This window comes from Aspergillus oryzae, chromosome 3, assembly GCF_000184455.2.
Source record: "Aspergillus oryzae RIB40 DNA, chromosome 3".
Taxonomy (NCBI): Eukaryota; Fungi; Ascomycota; class Eurotiomycetes; order Eurotiales; family Aspergillaceae; genus Aspergillus; species Aspergillus oryzae.
The window spans coordinates 4,322,956-4,344,838 of record NC_036437.1 but is presented as its reverse complement, the minus strand read 5'-3'; the positions used below and the strand labels follow the sequence as shown (position 1 = coordinate 4,344,838).

Below are 21,883 nucleotides of genomic sequence, written 5' to 3'. Positions count from 1 at the left end.
CCTTCTCTGCCAGCAGATGAACCAAGAGAGATTGGATTACTGTCAGGCTTCTATCAGCCGGTCTTGTTCCGTCGCAGGGTTAGATGTCTCCGAGGGGGATCTCACCCTATATAAGCGGTATTGGCGGTAAAGGTTATCTCTTCCAATGATATTCGGAAGTGATTCAGTTAAACCAGGTGGTCATCATTCAAGGTTCAAGCGTTATTGAGTCCACGGTAGGTGAGACGAATATGGTTCTCTTCCATCGATATACCGGTTGGGGTCAGAGGGTAAGTGGGATTGATAAGATGTAAGAAAGATGAGGGACAGGAATGAGTGGGAGAAGAGGGGGAAGGGGGTGGTCATGTAGTTCTCAGGAAGGTGGAGGAGGCAGATCTGGAAGCAAGATGGAAGACCCAGAGGATTGGACGTGATCACTGTAGTGATAGGAGCGGATCCGTTTTGGTGGGAACTGCTAAACGAAAGGATGATCGGAGGCCAAGTTGAAGGAGCCCCTGACGCGGTGACAGCTTTACCAACACTTTACCAGCTCTAAGACGAGACTTGGGGCCGGGCCGTGGAGACTTGCGAAGAAGCGGTCGACGACGGAGCGAGTCTTGAGGGGGGTAATAGTTTGATGGTGCAGATCACAGGGAAAATAATAATGATAGAACGGTAATAACAAATACTGAAAACAGTAAAAAAAAAGAGGGAATAAACTAATAATAATAAATCAAAACAGAGAAAAATGCAGATGGATTATTGAGGGGTCAATACAGTTGAAAAAGAGGGACGGGGGCTGACATGGACCAAAAAGGTAAATTCAAATAATTATCATTCGAATTGACAACAGGTAAGACACGCAGCCATGTAGGTCACTAAGAAAGAAGGAGGTTGGATGGTTGGGTGTGTAAGAAAAAAAAATAAAAGAACTGTAAAAAATGTAAAAAGGAAGGCAGCAATTGAGGTGTGATTATGAATGAGTGAACGGACGCGAGTGGTCGCAGAGAGACAAAAGGAGAGACAGAAGTGAGCGACAGCAGCATTGACGACGCGAAATTCAGACAATAATAACCACCGTCAGAAAATAATAAAACATGATTACTCTGCCTTCTCCATACTCGCAAACTAGTTTTACCCGCTAACACAATTTGGTCACCATACCCTCTGACGATACTCCGTAATAATCCTCGCGAACTAATAATAATGCCTGTTGTCGGATGGGAAGGCCTCCACACTAACTAAAAGCGAAGACGAGTCAGGAATGGACCGGAGATCCACCCCGCTTAGGAAAAAAAATAAATCGCCCGTTATATTTTTATGGAAATTGCAAGAAAATATGAGCGATAAAAAAAGGGAAAAAACAAAAAGGAAAAGGAGGTCGTCGGTAACAATGGCCGCGACTGAAGACGGGTAGCCGTTACGGCAAATTGCCGGGAATGTAGTGAACAAAGCCTTAACACATTATTATACATGGGTTAACAATTTGCTGAGAGGTAAATGCTTTAGAGATCAGAGAAAAAGCATCATACCCAGATAAGAATTATCGGTCAATGGGTATCATCTGACAATCTTGGTACGCAAGGTACCCTTTCGATCTTTTCTTTCTGTCTTATTTTTTCTTTTATATTTTTCCTTTCTTTCGTTTCTTTCTCGCCTAATCAATAAAAGGTTGAAACATTATCGTAATGGTGTTACGCCTAAAATTTCGGGTTCAGTGGTCAGTGGAGCGGAAATTAGTATTTTCTAGCGCTCTGATTGTCGCAAAAGATTAATAGAGTTACCAATAAATGCGCTCCATTTGTACAGTGATACGCTAAAATACCCAAAGCAATAAATAGCAGCCAGTTCGTAGAACGCTCCCCATTTATGGGGGAGGCGTTTCCATTACACCAGTGATGCGGCTGAGTATTGCCTCCCATCTACTCCGGATGTCTATGTATCTATTTTGCCTTATCTTTGCGATTGATCTCTGATAAAGCATACTACTATACTCGACTAAAGCAACTATTACCTAGGATCTCGGAAATGATTCCAAGCCCCCCGACGGTTCAAGGGTTAGCATGGGTAAAGTTTACAAGCCACAACTTCCGGCACCAATCCCTTGTGTTGACTGTTGACACCGGGGTTTGGATAAAGCAGCCAAAGAGCTTGAAAAACAAATGGGTCTAAGACTCATTCAGTGGTCACCATCGCACGCCGCTTTGAAGACTTAGGAGGTCCAGCCTTAATAGCGACCCACATGGTCCCCGCCTCTAGTGATCGTTAGACGGGCCCTAGCAAGGATGGCCAGGGGTTGGGCCGCGTTTTCTCATATGACTCTGTACACTGTGTGTACGGAAACTTACGGGGTTAAGGTACTGTATGTATTCCGATCCCACAGAGGGTCTTGAGAGTCCGGACTCCTCGAGCTCACAAATCAGACACCCGAGCGATGTGATGTGTATGCTCTGTGCAATACCATACCAATCCAATCCAACCCGTACTTTTGATGGATTGGCGATGACTCCCATTGGTATGTAGATGACTTCAGGGGGCTTTTCTTTGCATCAGAATGCTTCTTTTTCTTAAAACTTTAATTCCCTTCCTTGCTACATACTCATACATCAAGACAAGAAAAAGCCAAGGTATGTTTGGGCGATGATGACCGTAACTGCATTGTTTGTGTAACCTTAGGCAGCATGGACAATGGTACACCGTTCATGCAAGTTGTTATCTGCATTGGTGGATAGTTCATCAGCTCCATCTCTTTAAGGTAATCCCACCAACAGTGGCTAACCATGTAACGTGTGGCTGACCGCCAACAGAGAAAGTCAATGTCACCGAGGCGAATGTGGTACGACTCCCCTCTAACCTCTCGAATTATGATAGGGAAAAATATATTGAATGGAATTTGAAAGGATGGGGGCGTAGTAGCTTCCACGCCCCTCAAAAAAAATTATCAGAAATAATATTTATAATGATGTATTCCATGGGTTACCGGCCATTATCCAACACCAACTAAAAGCATTCTACGACTAACCGGTATGGACTATGGAGTACTCCTTGATAATCTAAACTGATTACCAAAGATCTGTAAGTCATCCGAGTGGTGGAAACCAGTGGAAATCGCAACTGTCAAACCATAGTCGCGTGGGTAATACCACTTCCCAAACGAGAAGTACTCCATCGTAGTAGGAGTAGTTAGGAGATAAATAAATAAATAAAATGAAATAAAAATAAAGAAACAATATCAAACTAGAAATCCATCCATTGTTTCGAAGGATATCTCAGGGGTTTCAATCAGTGTTCCGGGAACCCTTCTTTGTTTAGACCCGTGTGACGTGTAGATTAATGCTGCCAGGTATGAAAAATACTTGGAAGGCGACTGATGAGCAAAAGGACATGCCAGAGACAAGGCGAATCTTTGGGGAGCTGGGGGGAAGCAATTTCCTGAGTTTGAGTTTCTCAGCTCACCGCTAATGTATTGAATCTCGATGCAATAATATGCGTACTCAACTGCTTGTTTCGTGACTGACAGAGGGAATAGTCTCGCAACTTGCGGAGTCGTAGATGGCCGCGACCTGGCTCACATGACTTTTAGCAGATAATCCGGCATATGCGCCGTGAATCCGTACATCGTACTAGTCCGCAATTCAAAATACTCATCGTCTTCTGGGGCAAAAGGCGCGCTGAATGAAGGGAGTATGCAAGTTATCTGCTACCAACATGCATGTAGGCAGTGCCACTTACAGGTCGAGTCCATGAACCATCCCACTTATCTGGAGTCAGTGCCCTTCTGCATGCTACTTGGGGGGTTGGACCCAAGCCAATAGATCCCAACAGTTCGCTCCAAGGCTGAGACTGGTGTAGTCTGTTACTACAGCTACCGATCACTTCCGCGACATTTTGGTGATCTCTCCACTGAAAATCTTCGTCTGTACAACATTGTCGGTGTCCAATAGTGTACTGTCGATGCTCACAGGTCCCATCCCAGCTGCTTGTAATAAACTATGTACGTTACAGTATGACTCGAAATTGGGTTATTCTTCAATATTCAGGTGGTAACCTGTAATGATACCATGCATGATATGCTTAATCTCTCTGCACACTTCATATAGAAAGACCTATATCAAGATCTCACACGTCTGATATATCCACAGCATATCCTCCAAATTCAGCGATTTATTAATCTAGCATCTGATGTGTATTCACCAAAAGCCGGGTGTGACTATAGTACTTTTGTCTCCTTCTTGTTTTGAACGCGATTAACTCGCAAGTAGTAGGAGGACCTAAGTTGATACATAGCCCGAAAAGGAAATTACGGATCACATCCACCACATCTGGTGTTACTGTTAGACCCGCGACATGACATTGTAGGTATATTACAGAGTACTCATTTGTGTTATTTTCTGGTTTTATGTTCACTATGTACGTATTCTTTTTTTCATATTGTCCTCTCTTTATTTCGGCTTTAATTAAAAATTTTTTCTTGATGGACAATAACGATAACGCCTCAGAAAAATTACGCTCAGATTCCATGTTAAACAACATGATGTAACCGGGATTAGTACCAGTAACAATATATTGCCCCGGTTACATATTCCCTGATTTAGAAAAAAAGACTAACGATCTCCTACATGGGCAACGTGGGCTGGAAAGGTTTGAAGGCAAACCTACTCGGAGTACGGTTTGCAGAAACAAACAAAATGAGGAAAGTATGAATAGAAAAGGAGGCAAAAAAAAATAAAATAATAATAATAATAAATAAATAAATAAATAAAAATAATAAAATAAGATAATATAAAATAAACTATAACCAAAATGTAACGAGTGGTCATCCTCCAGGCAGGCAACCTGAGCGCAGGAAAATGGGCCTTTACTGTGGGCAAGCTGAGAATAGAGGAGAGAATCAGCCGAAAGACACCGCACACGCACACAATCATCCCCATAGTTAGTATCCACCCATTAGTAGCCACGGTCGGAAAATGATCCATAAGGGGATGTGATCCAACCAGCCGGGAAGCAATGAGTGGAGATTTGTGGGACTTTTTATTGCACCGGAGGAGTCGGGGAACGCGGAGCCCCACTCGGCGCAGGCCCGTCCCTACTACCCGACAAGCCAACCATGGGTCAGGCTTCCTGTTAACCAGTGATAATCGCGTGTAGTGAAGGATCGCTGACTGGAATGGGGCCATTCACGCACTAGGGGAACTGCTTGAAGGACCCCCGAATTGGCCTGACCCCCGAGCCACTATTAGCAATTTAGCATGCCACTAACTGGTGACGCCGTTTTATTCCTTTGGCATTCCAGAAGGTTTAAGGAGGTTCGTAGAAACGGCAGAGAAGGAACTGGAGACACTGGATAGTCCGACTCCTTCTAGCTGCTTCGTAGTGTCGACAGGATGGTCGTATATTGGTCAGCAACTCTGTTAGGTTCATTTACCAGACCCATTGGAACAGACTAATTGCGATGGTGTTGCCGTGTGCCGTGGAGGATCATCAAGATATCCCTCGTACAACACGGTTAAGCGTGCTTCTGGAACAATCGTAGAGTACTAGGGATCGCTGTCAACTTGCCACCTGACGTATTACATAGGAGGTCAATTGTTGCCCTCTGCCGTGAGGAGATCAGAGCGCTGCCCAACACGCTGGAATCACTCGATGATCCCGCGGGACCATCGATTATATTATCTACCCGCTACCAGGGAATATAATCCAGTCTCGCTTGGCGCAGAAAAGGGATGTGATTGCTCAATCCCTCAATTTGCCTTGCAGTAGGCCGAGGGTATCTGCATTGATTCCACTTGAGGTGCATGTCAGATCTTTGCTTGGGCCCCTGGCCGTGTTTCTAGTTCAAGATAATTTCGAAACCCGTAAGAAAAGGGCCTACAAAAAGTACCTCCTTTCTACTGATGGATCCCTCCTTTCTTCCCCCCAATCTTTGCCCAAATGTCTCTCATTTCACCCACTCTGTATTCATGCACACCATAGTCCATATCGCCATCGCTAACCCACCGTGAGACAATCAATGATCGGACAAGAAAACCCATGAAACACCATGGTTATGTAATGACACTATATCTGCATAACTAGCCATCATCATCTATTTGAAGCCTCCACGCGGTAAGACACAAACTGCTCTGTACAATTCCAAAAAAAGAACACTGGGAAAACTTCTACCATGACATTGTCCTTGTTTAATATCATTATTCCTAAGTTGGTAGGTCAAACGATACGGGAGGAAAAAAGAAAAAAGAAAAGTAAAATTTAATACAATCACAAAAAATAAATTTATGATTTACTCCGATTCAACTCCTTGGGCCCCCATGTAATATTGCAATAAATCTGATATTAACGCTCAGTCTCTCTACCCGGCACTCAGCCATTGGCACTAGGACCTTGACCCTAATTAGGAAATCTCGAAGAGCGCGGGCCGAGCATCGTTCTTCTCACACGCTCGCGATAGTCATTGAGGTTGTTGTTTCTCCTTTACAATGGCCGAGTCCCGAATTTCTAGAAAGATGAGACTATGGATAGTCTCGTGTTGTCCTTCAATTAATGCACTAGACTGATCATACCATTCCTGGTCAGCTGCCGAAAACCCCAGTCCTTTTCGTGGAGTTTGGCAACCTTCCAGCAATATTGATGATACTCTATAATCCTCTCGCCACTATTCAAGGGTGTCCGTCGTTTTCAATATCTTTGAAACAAAAATCACAGCACTATCCTTTCATGGACGGACTTTACGCATTTACGTTAGGTTATCTTGAAGTTGGCATATGCAGTAGCAATCTCAGATTTGGTCGTTTCTACTGGACTTTTGGGTCATCATTTGTCCTGCTTCTCTCAGAGAATGGTAGGCATAACCTCGGGTTGGTCCAGTTCACCGGTCTTGCCCCTTGTATTACCGCATTTCTTGCATTCGGTGAGAGCTACATGCAAGGCTACTTTGTCTCGTGTTCACCGACTCAAGACCGAACAGGCGTTGCAAGAATGCCAATTGGCTGGGTTATAAGATAATAGTTCAACAAGCTATTGTTCTGCCTTGAGGGACCTTTTTATTATCGTGTCTGCGCAACAGATGATGCCTCGGGACAGATACTACTCTGTTGCTTACCCCTAGTATCCAGCCAACCGCCAGGGGGTCGCCAGGGATTCCGTATCCACGCGCCGATTTACCACTTTCCGTTCAGTAGGTTTAGGTATAGCATACTGGGAGCATATGACTTCCAGATCCATACAAAATACTCCGAGAACGGTCTCTACATGGCAATGTCGTTTAAACTCCTCGGAAATCCACATGTCAGCTCGGCATGTCTTGGAGCGCAGACTAACGACAAAACAAATGAATGTCCTGTCTGAATGAAAGAACCAAGCCCATGTGTCGGATCATACTATTCTCTATACATGCGCCTCAGTAGCCGTGCGTATCGACTTCTGGTTATCGACTAACTGTATCATCTGACCCTCAATCTCCGTAGCCCTTGCAGTACATACGAGGCGTGCAACGTCAGCCCATATGTCAGCACACGCGTGGCTTTGGCACTTTCTTGAGTCAGCCATGATAACCGAATTCCCCGATATGCACCTGCTGCTGTTGTCAGTAAGTTCTTCGATAACGGGCTTGGTTGAAGGGTACTGGTTCACTTTATACAAAACTCTTGGATCTAGTAACTGTCAGCGGGATTAGACATGGGAAAAAGAAATAAAAAGTTAGAAGAGAAAAAAAAGAAGAAGAAAAGAAAAAAAGAAAATATACTAGGTTGAATACGAAAATGTCGTCAAGGCGCGGGCTGTTGAAGGTTGTGCCAGAGCAGTCACGGATACCGGCACACTTCTTCAAGATGGGCTCGGTATTGACTATAAAGTCAACGGCCGGCAATAACGCTAGACTTCACAAGTATATGCAGATCGACCATCTCATGGAGGTGTTAGCTATTCCATGTCTCGTTTAACGGAGAAGACAGCAAGCTTCATGATTAGACTTGCCATCAGAAAACTCAGAGTAAACGCATTAGGAGTTCTCTTCTTTGGGCGGAAAGAATTCAGCCCATTTTATCTTGCTTCCTGCTCACAATAATTTTACTTCTCGAATAAGCTTTATCTGGTCTTTAAGAAGGGATATCGGCTTCATATTTATGGCGAAGGGTCTTGAAAAACAAAGCCAAGAGCTATAGAGGAACTTCTGAGCACATCCTGCTACGCAAGACGGGACTACAGCGCACAAACGAATAAGGCGAAAGATCAACCTTGAATCATAGCCTATTGTCTCTTTTAGATGCATACGATACTCGACCTGAGCTAGTTCGAGGTGGCTGACCGTAAGAGTACTAACCTGAAGCCCGCCTGGCATACACCAGATATACTGCAATTTGATCATCACCACATACTAGTGGGTGTCTCTAATAAGGTATATATTTCGTTTGCATACTTCTTGTCACACAAATCCTCCAAACAATGCTGGGGCCAGTAAAAGGTTGCCATTGGCAGAATGCAAACAGAGTGAATGCAGTCGGAGGCGAGGTGAATCCTAAGACTCTCACACACGTCCAGTCCCTTCTTCTCTTCTCACTTTCTTCAGAGACAGACTTTCAGTCAAAGTGAAAACTCATTCATTGCTCTTTGACAGTGGTCTCTCATCCTCACCTGGAGTGGGTGTATTGTCGTCCTTGCAACTTTGTATAAAACATACTTATCCTTTACACTCGCTCCTTCCTATGTCCTTAAGTCAAATACCCCAACAACTTTTGAACTCTGTCTTCACCCAGCACAAACTACATTTCCCTCATCTTCATCACTCCTACATCAGCTCCTCTGCATCACTATCTAGTCTATCCTATCATCACCGTCTAATACTACCTTGCTTTCACTTCTTCTGGCTCCACGCGTATTTCATTCAAGGTCTATACTTGTCTTCCACCTATATCACGATGGGTGACAGAGTGAGAAATGCATATGCTGGTGGCTATAGCGATGCTATCAAGAGACAGTAAGTTGATCCTTGTCTACGTACCACATCCGTAAGCAATGGATTTACTCGCTAACAACACAAGGCTTGAGAGGGTGGTAATCCCCGACAGGTTCGACGGCTCCTTCATTATCTAGCCGAGGTTTATGAAGCTTACAGTCATTTTATTACAGAGTCAAGTGCATGACGTGCAAAAAGATCCGCATGCAGAGCGCGTACTCCAAAAGACAGCTCGATGTGCTGCGAAACGCCATAGTTGTCCAAGGCGGCCGAGCCCTCACTGGTCCTGGCCTCGCCAAATGCAGAGAATGTGTAGGTGGCCAGACTGTAGAGCTCCGGTGCGTCATTTGTGATGAAACAAAAGGCCTTGAGGAGTTCGCAAAGAACCAGAGGCATGATCGTGATCATGCAGTAAGTCTTAGAACCCTCGCTATGTCTATTTTATAAAGCTAAGGGTGGTTCTCCATAGAGGTGCTTGGGCTGCGTGCAGAACCATACGGAAACTGAGCCTGTGTTCGAGGAACAAAAACTGCTTGCAGAAAGCGAGATGTCCACTGCCCAAGATACTACCACGTCCGTAAGTCCTCTAAGACTAACCCACCTTGCGTAGCCCAACTATTCGTCACATTAACACACTTGAAGAGTCAGGCAGACGACGGTTACGCATACAGTACTACCTACGGGGAAGATGAAGAGGATGACGATGACTACTCTATAGGGGGTGGAGTCTGGGTTGAGCCCGAATGCCCTCAAGGCAACCCTCCCACTAAGAGCAAAGAACGTGAATATACTGGATACGACCAACAGGGAATACCCCATCGCCTCAGCACACCTACCACAACACCGAAAAGCGTGCATTCTGGCTGGGCATCTTGGGGAATCGAAGCTAGTTCTGTGCAAGCAAATACTCCTCGAGCCGGCAAGCCCTCACCTTCAGCACAGAAAAAGACCTCGAACTTCGCGAAGATCCCGGTAAGACCGTATAACTGACGCTACAGTGGTTTAGAACTGACTCGCATCTGTGTCCAGAAAATGCGAGTTGAACGAAGCGATCATCGGACAACACGCACCCCAGCCCCCGCTAGAGAGCACTTGGCATATGAAAAGGGTGACCATGTTGACATTGAGGACTTTCTCTAGGCTGGTAGGAACCGTGGTTGAGTCCGGGGCGGCACCCCACTGATTCCAGATGGGACATTCCCGTGGTTAAACCGCCGAACTCCCTAGGCACCTCCTGTAGGACCTCATCTAAAGAGAGCGAGCATGGAACGAAGACAGCAACAATGGGAACCTCGCATGAATTAACTCTTGTTCCCCCATGGCTGCATTATTTCACTCAAGCCGTTGATTTTCTGATCACAATTCTGGAGGCTCTTAGCCATTATAAGTAAGTATTTTGATATGAGGGTCAAAGATGAAGAAAGAAAAAGAGAGAAAAAGAAAAAGAAAAAAAAGAAAAGGAAAGGAAAGAAAAGGGGAAAAAAAGTACGGTGCGTCTAAAGATATGCATGAGCAGTGACGTATGGCTGGCGTTAGCGGCTGAGATCAAATTAGTTCAACGTTTAAACTCTTTCTGCTCCTCGTGATTTATTTTATGATTATTATTTCTCTGCCTCCATTGGAAAACAATGCAATGATCCTTTATACTGCCGCTGCTTTGTTGCCAGGCTTTTGCATTCTACGCTTTCTCTAGACAACTGCAACTGTGTGATTGTTCAAGATCAACACTACTCCGTATACGAACTGTTTTTACGCTCCACTTACTCCCCGCAGGACCCCTCCATATCGTCACTTAGTCTTTGTCACACTTCTCGCTCTTCTTTCACCTTTGCGCACACAAAAGACACTACAACAAAAGACTTCGCCACTTGCGATCGGGTTGTATTATCGCTTGGTTCATTTGTCCTTTCCCTTTTCTAACCGTATCGATTACTACCAATTCGACTACCTCGCGAAGGAAGCCCACAACAAGCGACTCGACGCCCACGACCGTTCTCCTTATGGCTTACGATGGATATCAGAACAACTCGGTCCCCTTCTACCAGCCGGGCAATGCGAATCAAATGAATCCAAACGAGCCCCGCGCTTCACCTTACACACCGCCTTATCCATCTCAATATGGCCATGAGCGCCTCAATATGCCGCAACCTCAAGTCCCTCCTCCACCCCCAGCGAATCCATATGCGGAAGCTCAACCTCCCCCATCGCAGCCGCCTACCTGGCAACAGCCCTACGATGGGAGGATCAACGAGGCTGTTAACTCCGCGTTTCACAAGGCTGACACATGTACCTATCTATCCCCGGAGATTTTAACCCAAATAACGGCGAATGTCATCCAACAGCTCAAAGAGACTGGCTTGGAGAACCTACAAAGCGACCAATACCAGCCCCCGCATCCCCCGCCTCGGCCGCCTAAACAATGGGCAACTGGGGCGCATACTACATATTCTCATGACTTCGCCTCTTCTCCAGCCATGGCGACACAAGATACTTCAGCCTCGTCGCCCCACGTCCCCTATGAAAATCCCGCTTATCAACCACGACCACCGTCCACGGGATACTCCAGCAGCCCCCATCTCCAACCCAGAGCATCCCCAGCGCCGCCATCAGAAAGGCGAGGATCTCCGGCTAGTCAGATGAGTGAGCATAGCCAGAAAATGGAATCCCGGCCAAAACCGCCATCGAGAGAGGCCACCGTCACAGAGCTGACGACACTAGAAAGAATATGGGGGACACTTTTTGAGGATGGAAAGCCAACCAAGAAGCTGAGCCAGTTCTTGCGTGGGATTGCTGTTCATTTAGTGAGTAATATCAGAAGTTGATAGATACTTCGTCTAACCTAAGGCCAGATCGAAGACTATGAGCCCAAAAGCAGTCTTGTCATACTTCCCGCAAAGCTACAGAAGTTCTATGAAGACACCAGAGTACCAGGGGACTATTATCCTTGGAAGTGTAAGTTGGTTATAAGATCTTTTGGAGAGTGGGCATAGTTAACCTTTGCCACCTAGATATCTTCGATGATGAGACGTCTCACGTTTCGAGACTGTTCCGAGAGGTGAGAGCCGAACACCATCTCGTGCAGGATGAGAATCAGCTCCGTGAAAGACCATATATCCCTGGCCTTACGCCACGAGGCTTTGAGACATGGGCTACCTTGATGATTCAAGTCAACCCCGAGACGGAGTATAAGCGACTGCAGAAAGCAGTGCTGAACATGCCTATCAGCAATCCGGACAACAGAAAGGAGAGGTTTCCCAAGGAGATCCCACAGTCGTTGTTCCCGTTCGAAAAAATACTAAAGCCTGAATTGCGAGAAGAAATCAAGGAGTTCATAAAGGAGCATTGCAGTGTTGATTTGGATAAGGAGTTCGAGAAGTTCAAAGCGCATCACGAAGGCTCTGCCACCTCCGCTGCCGCTTCAGGCCCTTCGTACAGTGAGCGGGAACGAAAGCCGTACCAGGCGTCTGTTTCCACCGTAGTAGACAGCGATGAGGAGGAACTCGACACTCCTTCGCGTCCCATTGAACGACAGAGGAAACCATACACCGCGCATCCAGGAGGTGGGAAGGAGTATGGTGACATTCAAGAACCTAACCATCGACATACATCCTCGTTCTCTGGGGGCTCCATTCCAAGGGATACTTTAACGTCCTCGGAGCCCAGAGTTTCCGAGTATCAGGGCCTTGACCCTACTTACGTTCGACCCAGCACTGCTCAGCCTCCTTCAACCACCGTGAGGCGGCAAGGGAGCCCGCCACGAGGATCCAGAGTAGGTAGTGAATACAGACACTCTGAGGGTGATCTGCTGGGATACAATGGTAGCTCTGGATACGGAGTCGATGATATTTACAATTACCGTCCTGGTGCGTCCACCAGCACGGGGGACATACTTGAAGACAATCGATTCTACCGGGACGCTAGCCGTGATGAAGACCAACGACTGTACGAGTCTCTCCGAGAGCGGGAGCGGGAGCGCGATCGCGAGAAGAACAAATATAACGACTACCTTCCCCATCGAAGCAGCTGGGATGGAGAAGAAGGCTACTATCGCGACGCACTCGGTAGCCAAGGAGGCCCTGGATATGATTACAAGACATATACCTATAAGTGATGACCCGAAACGAACCCCATCGAGACCTTAGCATATTATGTTTTCCTTTTTCTCTTTCCTCCTTTGCCAGTTCTACCATGGTTCGAAATTTAAAGTGATTCCCACGATGCACCCTTTATTTTTCTTATTTGTTGTTTGCTTTTGTGCCTAGCGAGTCAATTCTTGCGATGAGTTACGTGTTACGGCCATGTCTATTTAGTTCCACTGCATGTAACATATCATTAACTTGCGCTTTTCCTTGCATTGGGATACTTTTGCTCAAGTCATGTTGAGTCTATAATATTTTTCGGTAGGATTGCACAACACAGCCTTCAATTTATTACTGCTCCAACCCTACTATACCTTTCTTTCTTCGAAGTCACGCATGAATTTAGCTCCGGCGTCCCGGCTATACAAAGCCTCCTTGGCTCTGAGTCTCTCTTCCCGCTCCCATAACTTCTGAATTCTCCTCTGGTCCTTTTCCTCCCGCTCAATCCGTCTTCGCTGTCGTCTTTTTATCCTCTCCTGCTCCTCCTCAAGTCTCTCCTCTTCATCATCCGCCTCGTAGCGCAATCTTTCAACATCCTCTTCCGTCAAACTCCATGGCACAGAAAGCACCTCAACAAGATATCGACTCCGCTGATCCAGAAATCGCATTTCGGCGTTTGTGTCCTGGACCACGGCAACTCGCTCCAATTGAACTTGCATTGTACCCCGGAATGTCGATAACGTCCCCTTGACTTGCACCACGACGCCCGGGACCAAGGGATTTGTATCCACGGTTGTCTTATTGGTAGCTGCAACATGCTTAGTGGCATATGCAGACTGCAGATCCCCTCCTCTGTCGCTTCGAACGGGCTGGTCGCCATTGTCATCTGTAATCGGAGCTTTGAGCACAATGACGTCAATTATCGCGCCACTGCTGTCGTCCACCGTGAGGATGGTTAGCGTGGGGTATTCTGACCGGGCGACGATGATGCCGACTAGAGAGACGAAGCGGATGGGGTGGTTCATGTAGAAGAATGTGGATTGGTCTAGGTTGGACGTTAGATGTCTCTTATACCTATGTATGCTACGCGGATTATCAAGCACCAAAGCCCTAACATGAAAATGGAAATCCGGCACCATAAAGAATAGGACCGTATACGATGCTTACGCTTTCAACCGAAGCGGCGCCATTCATCAATACAATCCCAAATGAATCAAACAAACCACCTCCAATCCCCAAGAAATATAACCTTCAAATACATAAATGCATAAATCCAAATCAAAGCAATAACACCACAAACAACCTGCAAAACACTTCATCAAGAAAAATAAAATCATACCTTCAAACCCAGCCCTCCTTTTAAGTAGATGCACATCTACTGCCCCCATCTTTACCCAGGCGAAATGCGTCGGAGACGCTCGGAAGCAGAATGCCGGGTAAAAGACGAGTTCGCCATCGTCGACTGTCGCCATCGGATCATTTTCTCGGTTGTGGATGTTGGAGGATGGTTAGTTTGAGTCTGGGGTTTGGGTCCATTGTTTCTGGTAAGCGCGATCATGTTATCGGTTGGTCACGTGTGTTTATTATCGGGGTGACTTTTGTTGGGGCCTTAGGCTGCGGTATGATGTCAGATTTCAGTGACTTCCTACGTATCAGAGCTTCTTGTGCTTTGGGGGTTATTCTTATTTAGTGAGTTATTGTCTAGCTTGTGGAGGGGAATTTTGTCTTAGTGAGAGCAAACCTGGAGCTTAGATGTCTTGAAGGTTAGAAGGTTTTCTGTACAGGAGATATATATCTGTGGTAGCTCTTTGCTACTGACCTGAATAATTAAGTCACAGTTGAATTATTGATGATTATTGAGCTTTGTTTATCGGAAAGAATATCTTTCTTCTTTCCCTCTCTGTCCTCTTAAATGAAGAAGAAACTAAATTGCTGCGTTCCAGCTGTGAGGACTCATCGACCGTTTGGTGATCTAGAGTCAGAGCAATGCGTTGCACTAGCAGATACAAAGCAAACGCCTACCGATGCATAACTAGCAATACTTTACAAAATTCTACAAAACTACCCTGGACAAGCCAACTGGGCGATGAAGGATCATGTGGTCCCACAGCTAATCTACACGACGCGGGGTAAAAGCTTCCATTTATTTCCCAATTGCTTTCATGACCACTGAAACACAACCCCAGCGAGCAATCCCCGGTAGCGACGGACTACACTGTCAAAACAATGCATCCGACTAAGACAATCTGCATCGTTGGCGTTACAGGAAACCAGGGTGGTTCTGTTGCTCAGCGCTTCCTCCAAGACCCCACTTATCATGTCCGAGGTCTAACGCGCGACCCCTCTTCCACCAAAGCCCAGGAACTCGCTGCACAAGGGATAGAGATTGTCCAGGCTAACCTCGACGATACGTCTAGTCTCAAGTCAGCTTTCGCAGGTGCCAACATCATCTTCAGTGTCACTAATTACTGGGAGCCATTCTTTCGAGCAGACTGCCGACAGAATGCTGCCGAGCTGGGCATATCTTGCCGCAAGTATGCCTACGATGTTGAATACCAGCAGGGCAAAAATATTGCCGATGCGGCAGCAGCTACTGCCGAAACTTTAGATGAAAATGGGTTCATTGTGTCGACGTTGAGCCAAGCTGGGAGGTGTAGCGGGGGAAAATTCGAAGAGCTGTACCATTTTGATGCGAAGGCAGATGTCTTCCCAAGCTACGTGCAAAGTAATTACCCAGAGCTGGCCCGGAAGATGTCTTGTGTGCAGACGGGATATTTCATGTCGAGCTACAAGCTGGTTCCGGATGCTTACTTCGGGAGAGCCGATGATGGCTCTTTTGAGATGGCGTTTCCGACTGCTCCAGATGCAGCGGTACCTCATTTTAATGTCAATGCGGATATGGGGAATTTTGTGTATGCGGTGGCTAAGATGCCGCCTGGGAAGAGTTACATGGCCGAAGGCACGACGTGCAGCTGGACGGAGTATATGAGACTATGGAGTAAGGTGAACTCAGTGCCGGCGTCTTATCGGCAGATCACATTAGAAGAGTTAATAGATCGAACACCCGATGCAGAATTTGGTCGGGAAGTGGGGGACATGTTTGCATATTCGACCGAGCCGGGGTACGACGGTGGTGATAGGGAGTTATTGCATGCCGCAGATATTCGCAAAGTAAGTTATACCATGCTTCTCTCGAAACATGCAAATTGGTACTCATTGTTAAATGTTGCTAGGCTGGAATAGACTGCCCAATGACGAGTTTGGAGCACTGGATGAAAGAAGAGGACTGGTCAAGCGTTTTACAGAAGGCATGAGCAGAACATAAACAAGAGAGCAACATCCGAGTATTCGGCTCTGACTGCCCCGAAAAGATCCATGTTTACCCTCAGATCTTCTTGCTGTTCCCCACAGCTGCGCGGGGTAACAAGTTGATTAGTGGCCTTATATTCGTTCATAAAGGGTTGTCCCTTTTTAGCCTGAATACAAAAGTCGATGTGCGTCAAGCGGTTAATGTTATGGATTTAATACCTAATGATCGACAGTATCCCCGTTTCCCCACAATTTACACCCGGGTATAAAAGCCGTTCCTAGATCATGCTAGACATGCTCCGGTATACCGACAATAAACCAGTGAGCACCTGTCGAGCATCATGTGGACCCCTGGTGTCTCTGCGTTGTCCTTTCTAGCATTGGCGACTTCCGCCCTTTGCCAACCAATTGGACTTTCGCCATACACAAACCCGATTCTGCCTGGATGGCACTCCGATCCCTCATGTGCCTATGTCGAAGAAGATGACACCATCTTCTGCGTTACATCGACGTCCATCGCATTCCCTGGACTACCAATCTATGCAACAAAAGATCTCCAAAACTGGAAACAAGTCAGCAACGTCTTCAACAGACCAAGCCAAATCCCATCCCTTAGCAACACCACAAACCAGCAAGGAGGGATCTACGCACCGACCCTCCGCTACCATGACGGAACCTTTTACCTGATCGTCTCCTTCCTCGGTCCAGAGATCAAAGGCCTCGTCTTCACCTCATCGGACCCATACAGCGACGCCGCATGGAGCGAACCACTGGAATTCTCCGTTCGAGGCATCGACCCTGACATCTTCTGGGACGACGACGGCACCGTATACGTCACCTCAGCCGACGACGCCCGAATCCAGCACTACTCCCTCGACCTCCAAACCGGCGAAACAGGCCCCGTAACCTACCTCTGGAACGGAACAGGTGGTGCCTCGCCCGAAGGACCCCATCTATACCGCAAAGACGACTTCTATTACCTGATGATCGCTGAAGGCGGCACCGAGCTCAACCACGCAGAGACAATGGTCCGGTCCAAGAACCGCACCGGACCCTGGGAGCTCTGTCCCCATAACCCAATCCTAACGAACAGGAACACAACCCAGTACTTCCAAACAGTCGGCCACGCAGACTTATTCCAAGACGGGACCGGAAACTGGTGGGCCGTGGCCCTCAGCACCCGGTCCGGACCCGAATGGAAGAACTACCCCATGGGCCGCGAGACGGTCCTGGCCCCTGCCACCTGGGAGGAAGGAGAGTGGCCCGTTGTCCAGCCGGTCCGGGGCCAGATGCAAGGACCGTTGCCGCGAGAGAACAAGGACGGCATAAAAGGCGATGGAAGCTTTGTCAACGAGCCGGACCATGTTACTTTTGCACCGGGCGACTCTATCCCATCTCACTTTCTGTATTGGCGGTACCCGGAGACTTCGAACTTCGCTGTATCCCCACAGGACCACCCGAATACCCTCCGTTTAACACCCTCCCTCTACAACATCACTGGAAATGCATCCTCCACCCCAGAAGAGGGTATAACCCTCCTAACCCGTCGCCAAACAGATACCCTATTCACCTACAGCGTGGATATCGCATTCGATCCTCAAGTCCCCGACGAAGAAGCCGGTGTCACCCTCTTCCTCACACAGTTACAACACGTCGACCTAGGCCTCGTGTTGTTAGAATCCCAAAACGGAACTTCCTCTCCAGCATTCCAACTCCGGACCGAAGGCCACGGGAACTATGAAGGCTCACTTCCGGGAAGAATCGTGTCTGTCCCAGAGGGGTGGAGGGGAGAGTCGATCCGGTTCCAGATCCAGGCTGTGAGTGATACTCAATATGAATTCTCGGTTGCGTCGGTCAAGACGCCGGCTCAGAGGGCTGTCGTTGGGTATGCGGATTCGAGGATTGTTAGTGGTGATACTGGGAGGTTTACGGGTGAGTTCGCTTCTTTCTTTCTTTCTTTCTTTCTTTTTCTTGTTTACTTGGGAAGCGATGGACTGACGTAACAGGTACGCTTGTTGGGGTTTATGCTACGAGTAATGGTGGATCGGGGACTACAGATGCATATATCAGTAATTGGAGATATGAGGGACAAGGACAGAAGATTATCTGATATTAGTCTCATTTGTTTCTTTCATACTCTGATATATACTTTTCACAAAGAAAATACATATATACATCATGTCTACAAGAAGTCAATAACCGACCTATACTGTACAACACATCTTTATACGATAGTTTAAAACCCCCCCTGGTTCCCAGCCTCATAAGCCCCAAACCCATCCATCCCCATCCACCCCAGCCCATACAACGACCCCAAATCCCACTGATTATCGAAGGAAATATCCGGATTCGAAAAAGGAAGTATATCCGGTAACAACTCCCCTGCACCCATGCTCTGCATCGCAGGACTCCTGCCCTCGCCCTGATTAGGAAGTAGTTTTCCATCTCCAGCTCCTCCCTGCTGCAGGTGTAGCTGTTGCTGCTCACCGCCAACAACATTGGCCCCCCTTACGTCGCTATCAAGGACCTTCGACACGGATTCCTTACACTGCGAGATGCACATCGTTGCTAGATCCCAGCCGTCTTCGGCGGTGGTTTGGAGCTTCGTCCAGAGGTGCTGGAGGCTTGTCTTACAGGTGGAGATTATGGTTTTGTCGGTTGATTCGATGGTACAGCGGAGGAAGATTATTACGGTTAGGATTAGGTGGTGGGCTGTATCTGGTTTTTATGGGGGTGGTGTTAGGGTTTGTGGGAGGGTGGTTTAAGGGAATGTGGAGGGTGGTGTGGGTGTGTACATACATGGAAGCCAGAATTCTTGTAATTGGGCCTTGGTGAGGGAGCAGACGTAGTTTACAATTTCTTGGGCGGATTTACGCAGTTGGGAGAGGTGGTAGCGGGTTGATTGGAGACGGTCGATGTCTGTTGATAGGGTTGTTGCCTTTTTATGTTCACTTTGAGCATTGCTTCTCGTGCAGGCTGTGTTGGGGATGAAGGGGGTTACTAACATGTAAAGAGATTCGCTTCAGCAGTAATCGGACGGCAAGATAACTGAGTTGGAGACTGCTCGATCCAGATACTCTTGGATTTTCGTTATTATCTCGGCGGAGGTAGCTCGGCAGACGATCTTCCCAGTCGTCTAGGTTTGTTTCGAGACGGCGGATCTGCTTCCAGGTCTCCTCTGGGTTGAAAGTTAGGTCGTAGACTAGTGGTAAGACTTCTCCTAGGATTTCTGTGAGGGTGCAAAGATGGATGAACGAGTTGGCAGCTTTGATGCGTGTATCCGACTGGTTTGAATCTGTGATTATATCCTCCAGCATCGGTATGGGCACGTCGTATCTAGATTTGGTTATGGTTGGACTGATACCATGGGCAAAACTTGACCTGCGATTTTGGTTAGTGAGAGTTATCATTAGAGGAGATAGCAGCTCACTAACCAGCGGTCATGAATGACGACTGCCCACCAGAGGCGAATGCGCAGCGACTTTTCGCTCTTGGGCCGTCTCCAATTAGTCGGGTCACGGTTTAGCCCTAGAGTCTGAGCTAGGGTAACCGCCCGGCCATTGTTGATTGTGTTCACGAGCATGGAATAGATAGGTCGCCCGCCCATGTCCAATAACACCGAGTACATGGTCGATAACGCAGGGGCTAGGAAGTCCTGCTGCAAAGCCTCCACAGCCAGGTTCCAAATAAAATATACGTCCGGCTTGGGAAATTGCCTGAGTACAGGCGAATGATGCCAGAGGATTAAGGACACGGAAAAGAAATAGCAGACTAGGACTGGTGACAGCTTGTCGCCAGCTTTATATAACTCCATGAATAGTTGTTCATCGAGGAGAGGGAAAGCTGGATGAATCTCCTCGAAATACCTTACTAATGTTAGTGGCGTAGTAAGGAGCCAGAGGGGTATTGGCTTACAATCTGACCAGTTCATCGGTATAAGGTTGAAGGACTTGCATCACTATCTCTTTCTGGCGCTTCCCAGGATTCGCTGCCATAGACAGGCCTTCTCTCCGCCGGGGAGCTCTAAGGTACACCATAGGAGTATCCGAGGACCCACTTCTTTCTCCAGTAGATAGTGAGCTGGATTTGGAAGACATGTATCGCTCCAAAATCTGTATGTCCTCGGAGATGACAGGGCTAGCAAACATGGATAGTTCTACCTTAGATTGATCTTGACCTGGTGAGCCATGATAGTCACGCCCGATGTGTTCTTGGACAACTTCTCCATCGGCTGGAGCCGGTGAAGGCACTCTATCAACAGAAGTGGAGGGTGCAATTCGTGTTGTTTGGACACATCGCTGGTCATGCTTCACTCTGCGGCGAGGACTAGACGACAATTTAGGACTACTGGATATTATGCAAGGGACTTCCTGCAGGCTGCATAGCACACAGGGCTGTTCTGGAGTGCCACCGGTACATCGACGCTTGAACCGGCGACAGCGATCACACGCGGGGATTTTGTGGGAGCGATATGGTCGACGTTGTTTCTGCATGGTATAGGTCGCTATGACTGTAGTTTATCTCTGACATCTATCCACTTAGCCTGTCTCGACATTGGGTACAATATTGAGGTAGTTTCCAGCCAAAATCCCTGGAGACGGCCTTTTCCGGCGGAAAAGATGTGGGGTAAGATAAGATAATGGAGACTGCAGCTCAACCACAATCGATGCCATCAATGCCAAGAGAAAGCTGCAGATAACTAAATCCTTCTCGGCGCAGGGATAAATAACTGCTGACCGTAAAGCTTGGAAGAGTCGGAATGATTGTCGAGGCATGTGACTGCGTTTTACGCGAGGGGCCATAGCTGTATGTAAAATACGTATCTCTATCATTCATGATCGGTCATAATATTGCATGTATACCCGTGCTAGGACTGCAGGATCAGCCGAGCAAGTTGGCTTCCATCATTCTTTTCTTTGGATTCCTTTGCGCTTCCTGCTGTCGGCGCCGCTCGTCGTCACTGATGTCATCTATGTTGGTTTCAACTGTGTCCAATGCGGCCTTGACCTCCTCCTCACGATTCTCATGCCCAGCCACCGCCACCTCCAGGATCTCCCTCTCCAACCCATTGACAACCTGCCAATCAATCCCGGCAGCTGTCAACATCTGACACCCCTCTGAGCCACCGACAAATGTCCCCGGCTCCTTGACTCCAAAATATATCTTCTGGATGCCCTTGCGATCCCCCTGACGAGTCCGGATAATCCTCTGTACACAAGGCAGATTCCCCGAGAGTCGCTTCCCGCATGGCTCCATTGTAACGTACATGACTAGCTTTCGGTCCGGTTCAGATGGTAATACCTCCCACACGCGGTCTTCTGGCACGGAATGTACTGCAGCGTAATTGGACAGACAGCACTGCTCTGCATGTGTATTACCCGCTAATTCCATCGTGTAGCCAGTCGAGACGATCCGGTCGTCTTCGGTCTTGTAATCGCCTTCTTTACGGGAGACGAGGATGGCGCCGACGCGAAAGTTGGTCGGGCGGGGCGGGGATTTCTCAGCCAGAGAGAGGCATTCTCGAAGATATTTGGCGTGTGGAGATTGCATATTGTTCAGTTTGATA

At 47.4% G+C, this 21,883-nt stretch overlaps 5 protein-coding genes across 5 annotated transcripts; 2 read left to right on the top strand and 3 right to left on the bottom strand.

Moving 5' to 3' along the window:
- Positions 1 to 10,929: 10,929 nt before the first annotated feature.
- AO090026000276 (uncharacterized protein) lies at positions 10,930 to 13,040 on the top strand (the record flags this gene model as incomplete). The annotated part of the gene is made up of 4 exons (XM_023236134.1): positions 10,930 to 11,082; positions 11,158 to 11,730; positions 11,779 to 11,881; positions 11,938 to 13,040. 4 exons carry the CDS (start codon positions 10,930 to 10,932, stop codon positions 13,038 to 13,040), a joined length of 1,932 nt encoding a protein of 643 aa, XP_023090974.1.
- A 336-nt stretch (positions 13,041 to 13,376) lies between these two features.
- AO090026000277 (OB-fold domain-containing protein) lies at positions 13,377 to 14,033 on the bottom strand (the record flags this gene model as incomplete). Its single annotated transcript, XM_023236133.1, has 1 exon — positions 13,377 to 14,033. The coding sequence occupies one exon, from the start codon at positions 14,031 to 14,033 to the stop codon at positions 13,377 to 13,379; it is 657 nt and encodes a 218-aa protein (XP_023090975.1).
- Positions 14,034 to 15,234: 1,201 nt separating this feature from the next.
- Positions 15,235 to 17,223, top strand: AO090026000278 (uncharacterized protein; the record flags this gene model as incomplete). Its single annotated transcript, XM_023236132.1, has 2 exons — positions 15,235 to 16,179; positions 17,035 to 17,223. The coding sequence occupies 2 exons, from the start codon at positions 15,235 to 15,237 to the stop codon at positions 17,221 to 17,223; spliced, it is 1,134 nt and encodes a 377-aa protein (XP_023090976.1).
- A 1,944-nt stretch (positions 17,224 to 19,167) lies between these two features.
- On the bottom strand, positions 19,168 to 20,248 carry AO090026000279 (fungal specific transcription factor domain-containing protein; the record flags this gene model as incomplete). Its single annotated transcript, XM_023236131.1, has 3 exons — positions 19,168 to 19,236; positions 19,323 to 19,698; positions 19,752 to 20,248. 3 exons carry the CDS (start codon positions 20,246 to 20,248, stop codon positions 19,168 to 19,170), a joined length of 942 nt encoding a protein of 313 aa, XP_023090977.1.
- A 950-nt stretch (positions 20,249 to 21,198) lies between these two features.
- Positions 21,199 to 21,867, bottom strand: AO090026000280 (putative DRAP deaminase; the record flags this gene model as incomplete). The annotated part of the gene is made up of 1 exon (XM_001821706.1): positions 21,199 to 21,867. The coding sequence occupies one exon, from the start codon at positions 21,865 to 21,867 to the stop codon at positions 21,199 to 21,201; it is 669 nt and encodes a 222-aa protein (XP_001821758.1).
- Between the last annotated feature and the right edge of the window lie 16 nt (positions 21,868 to 21,883).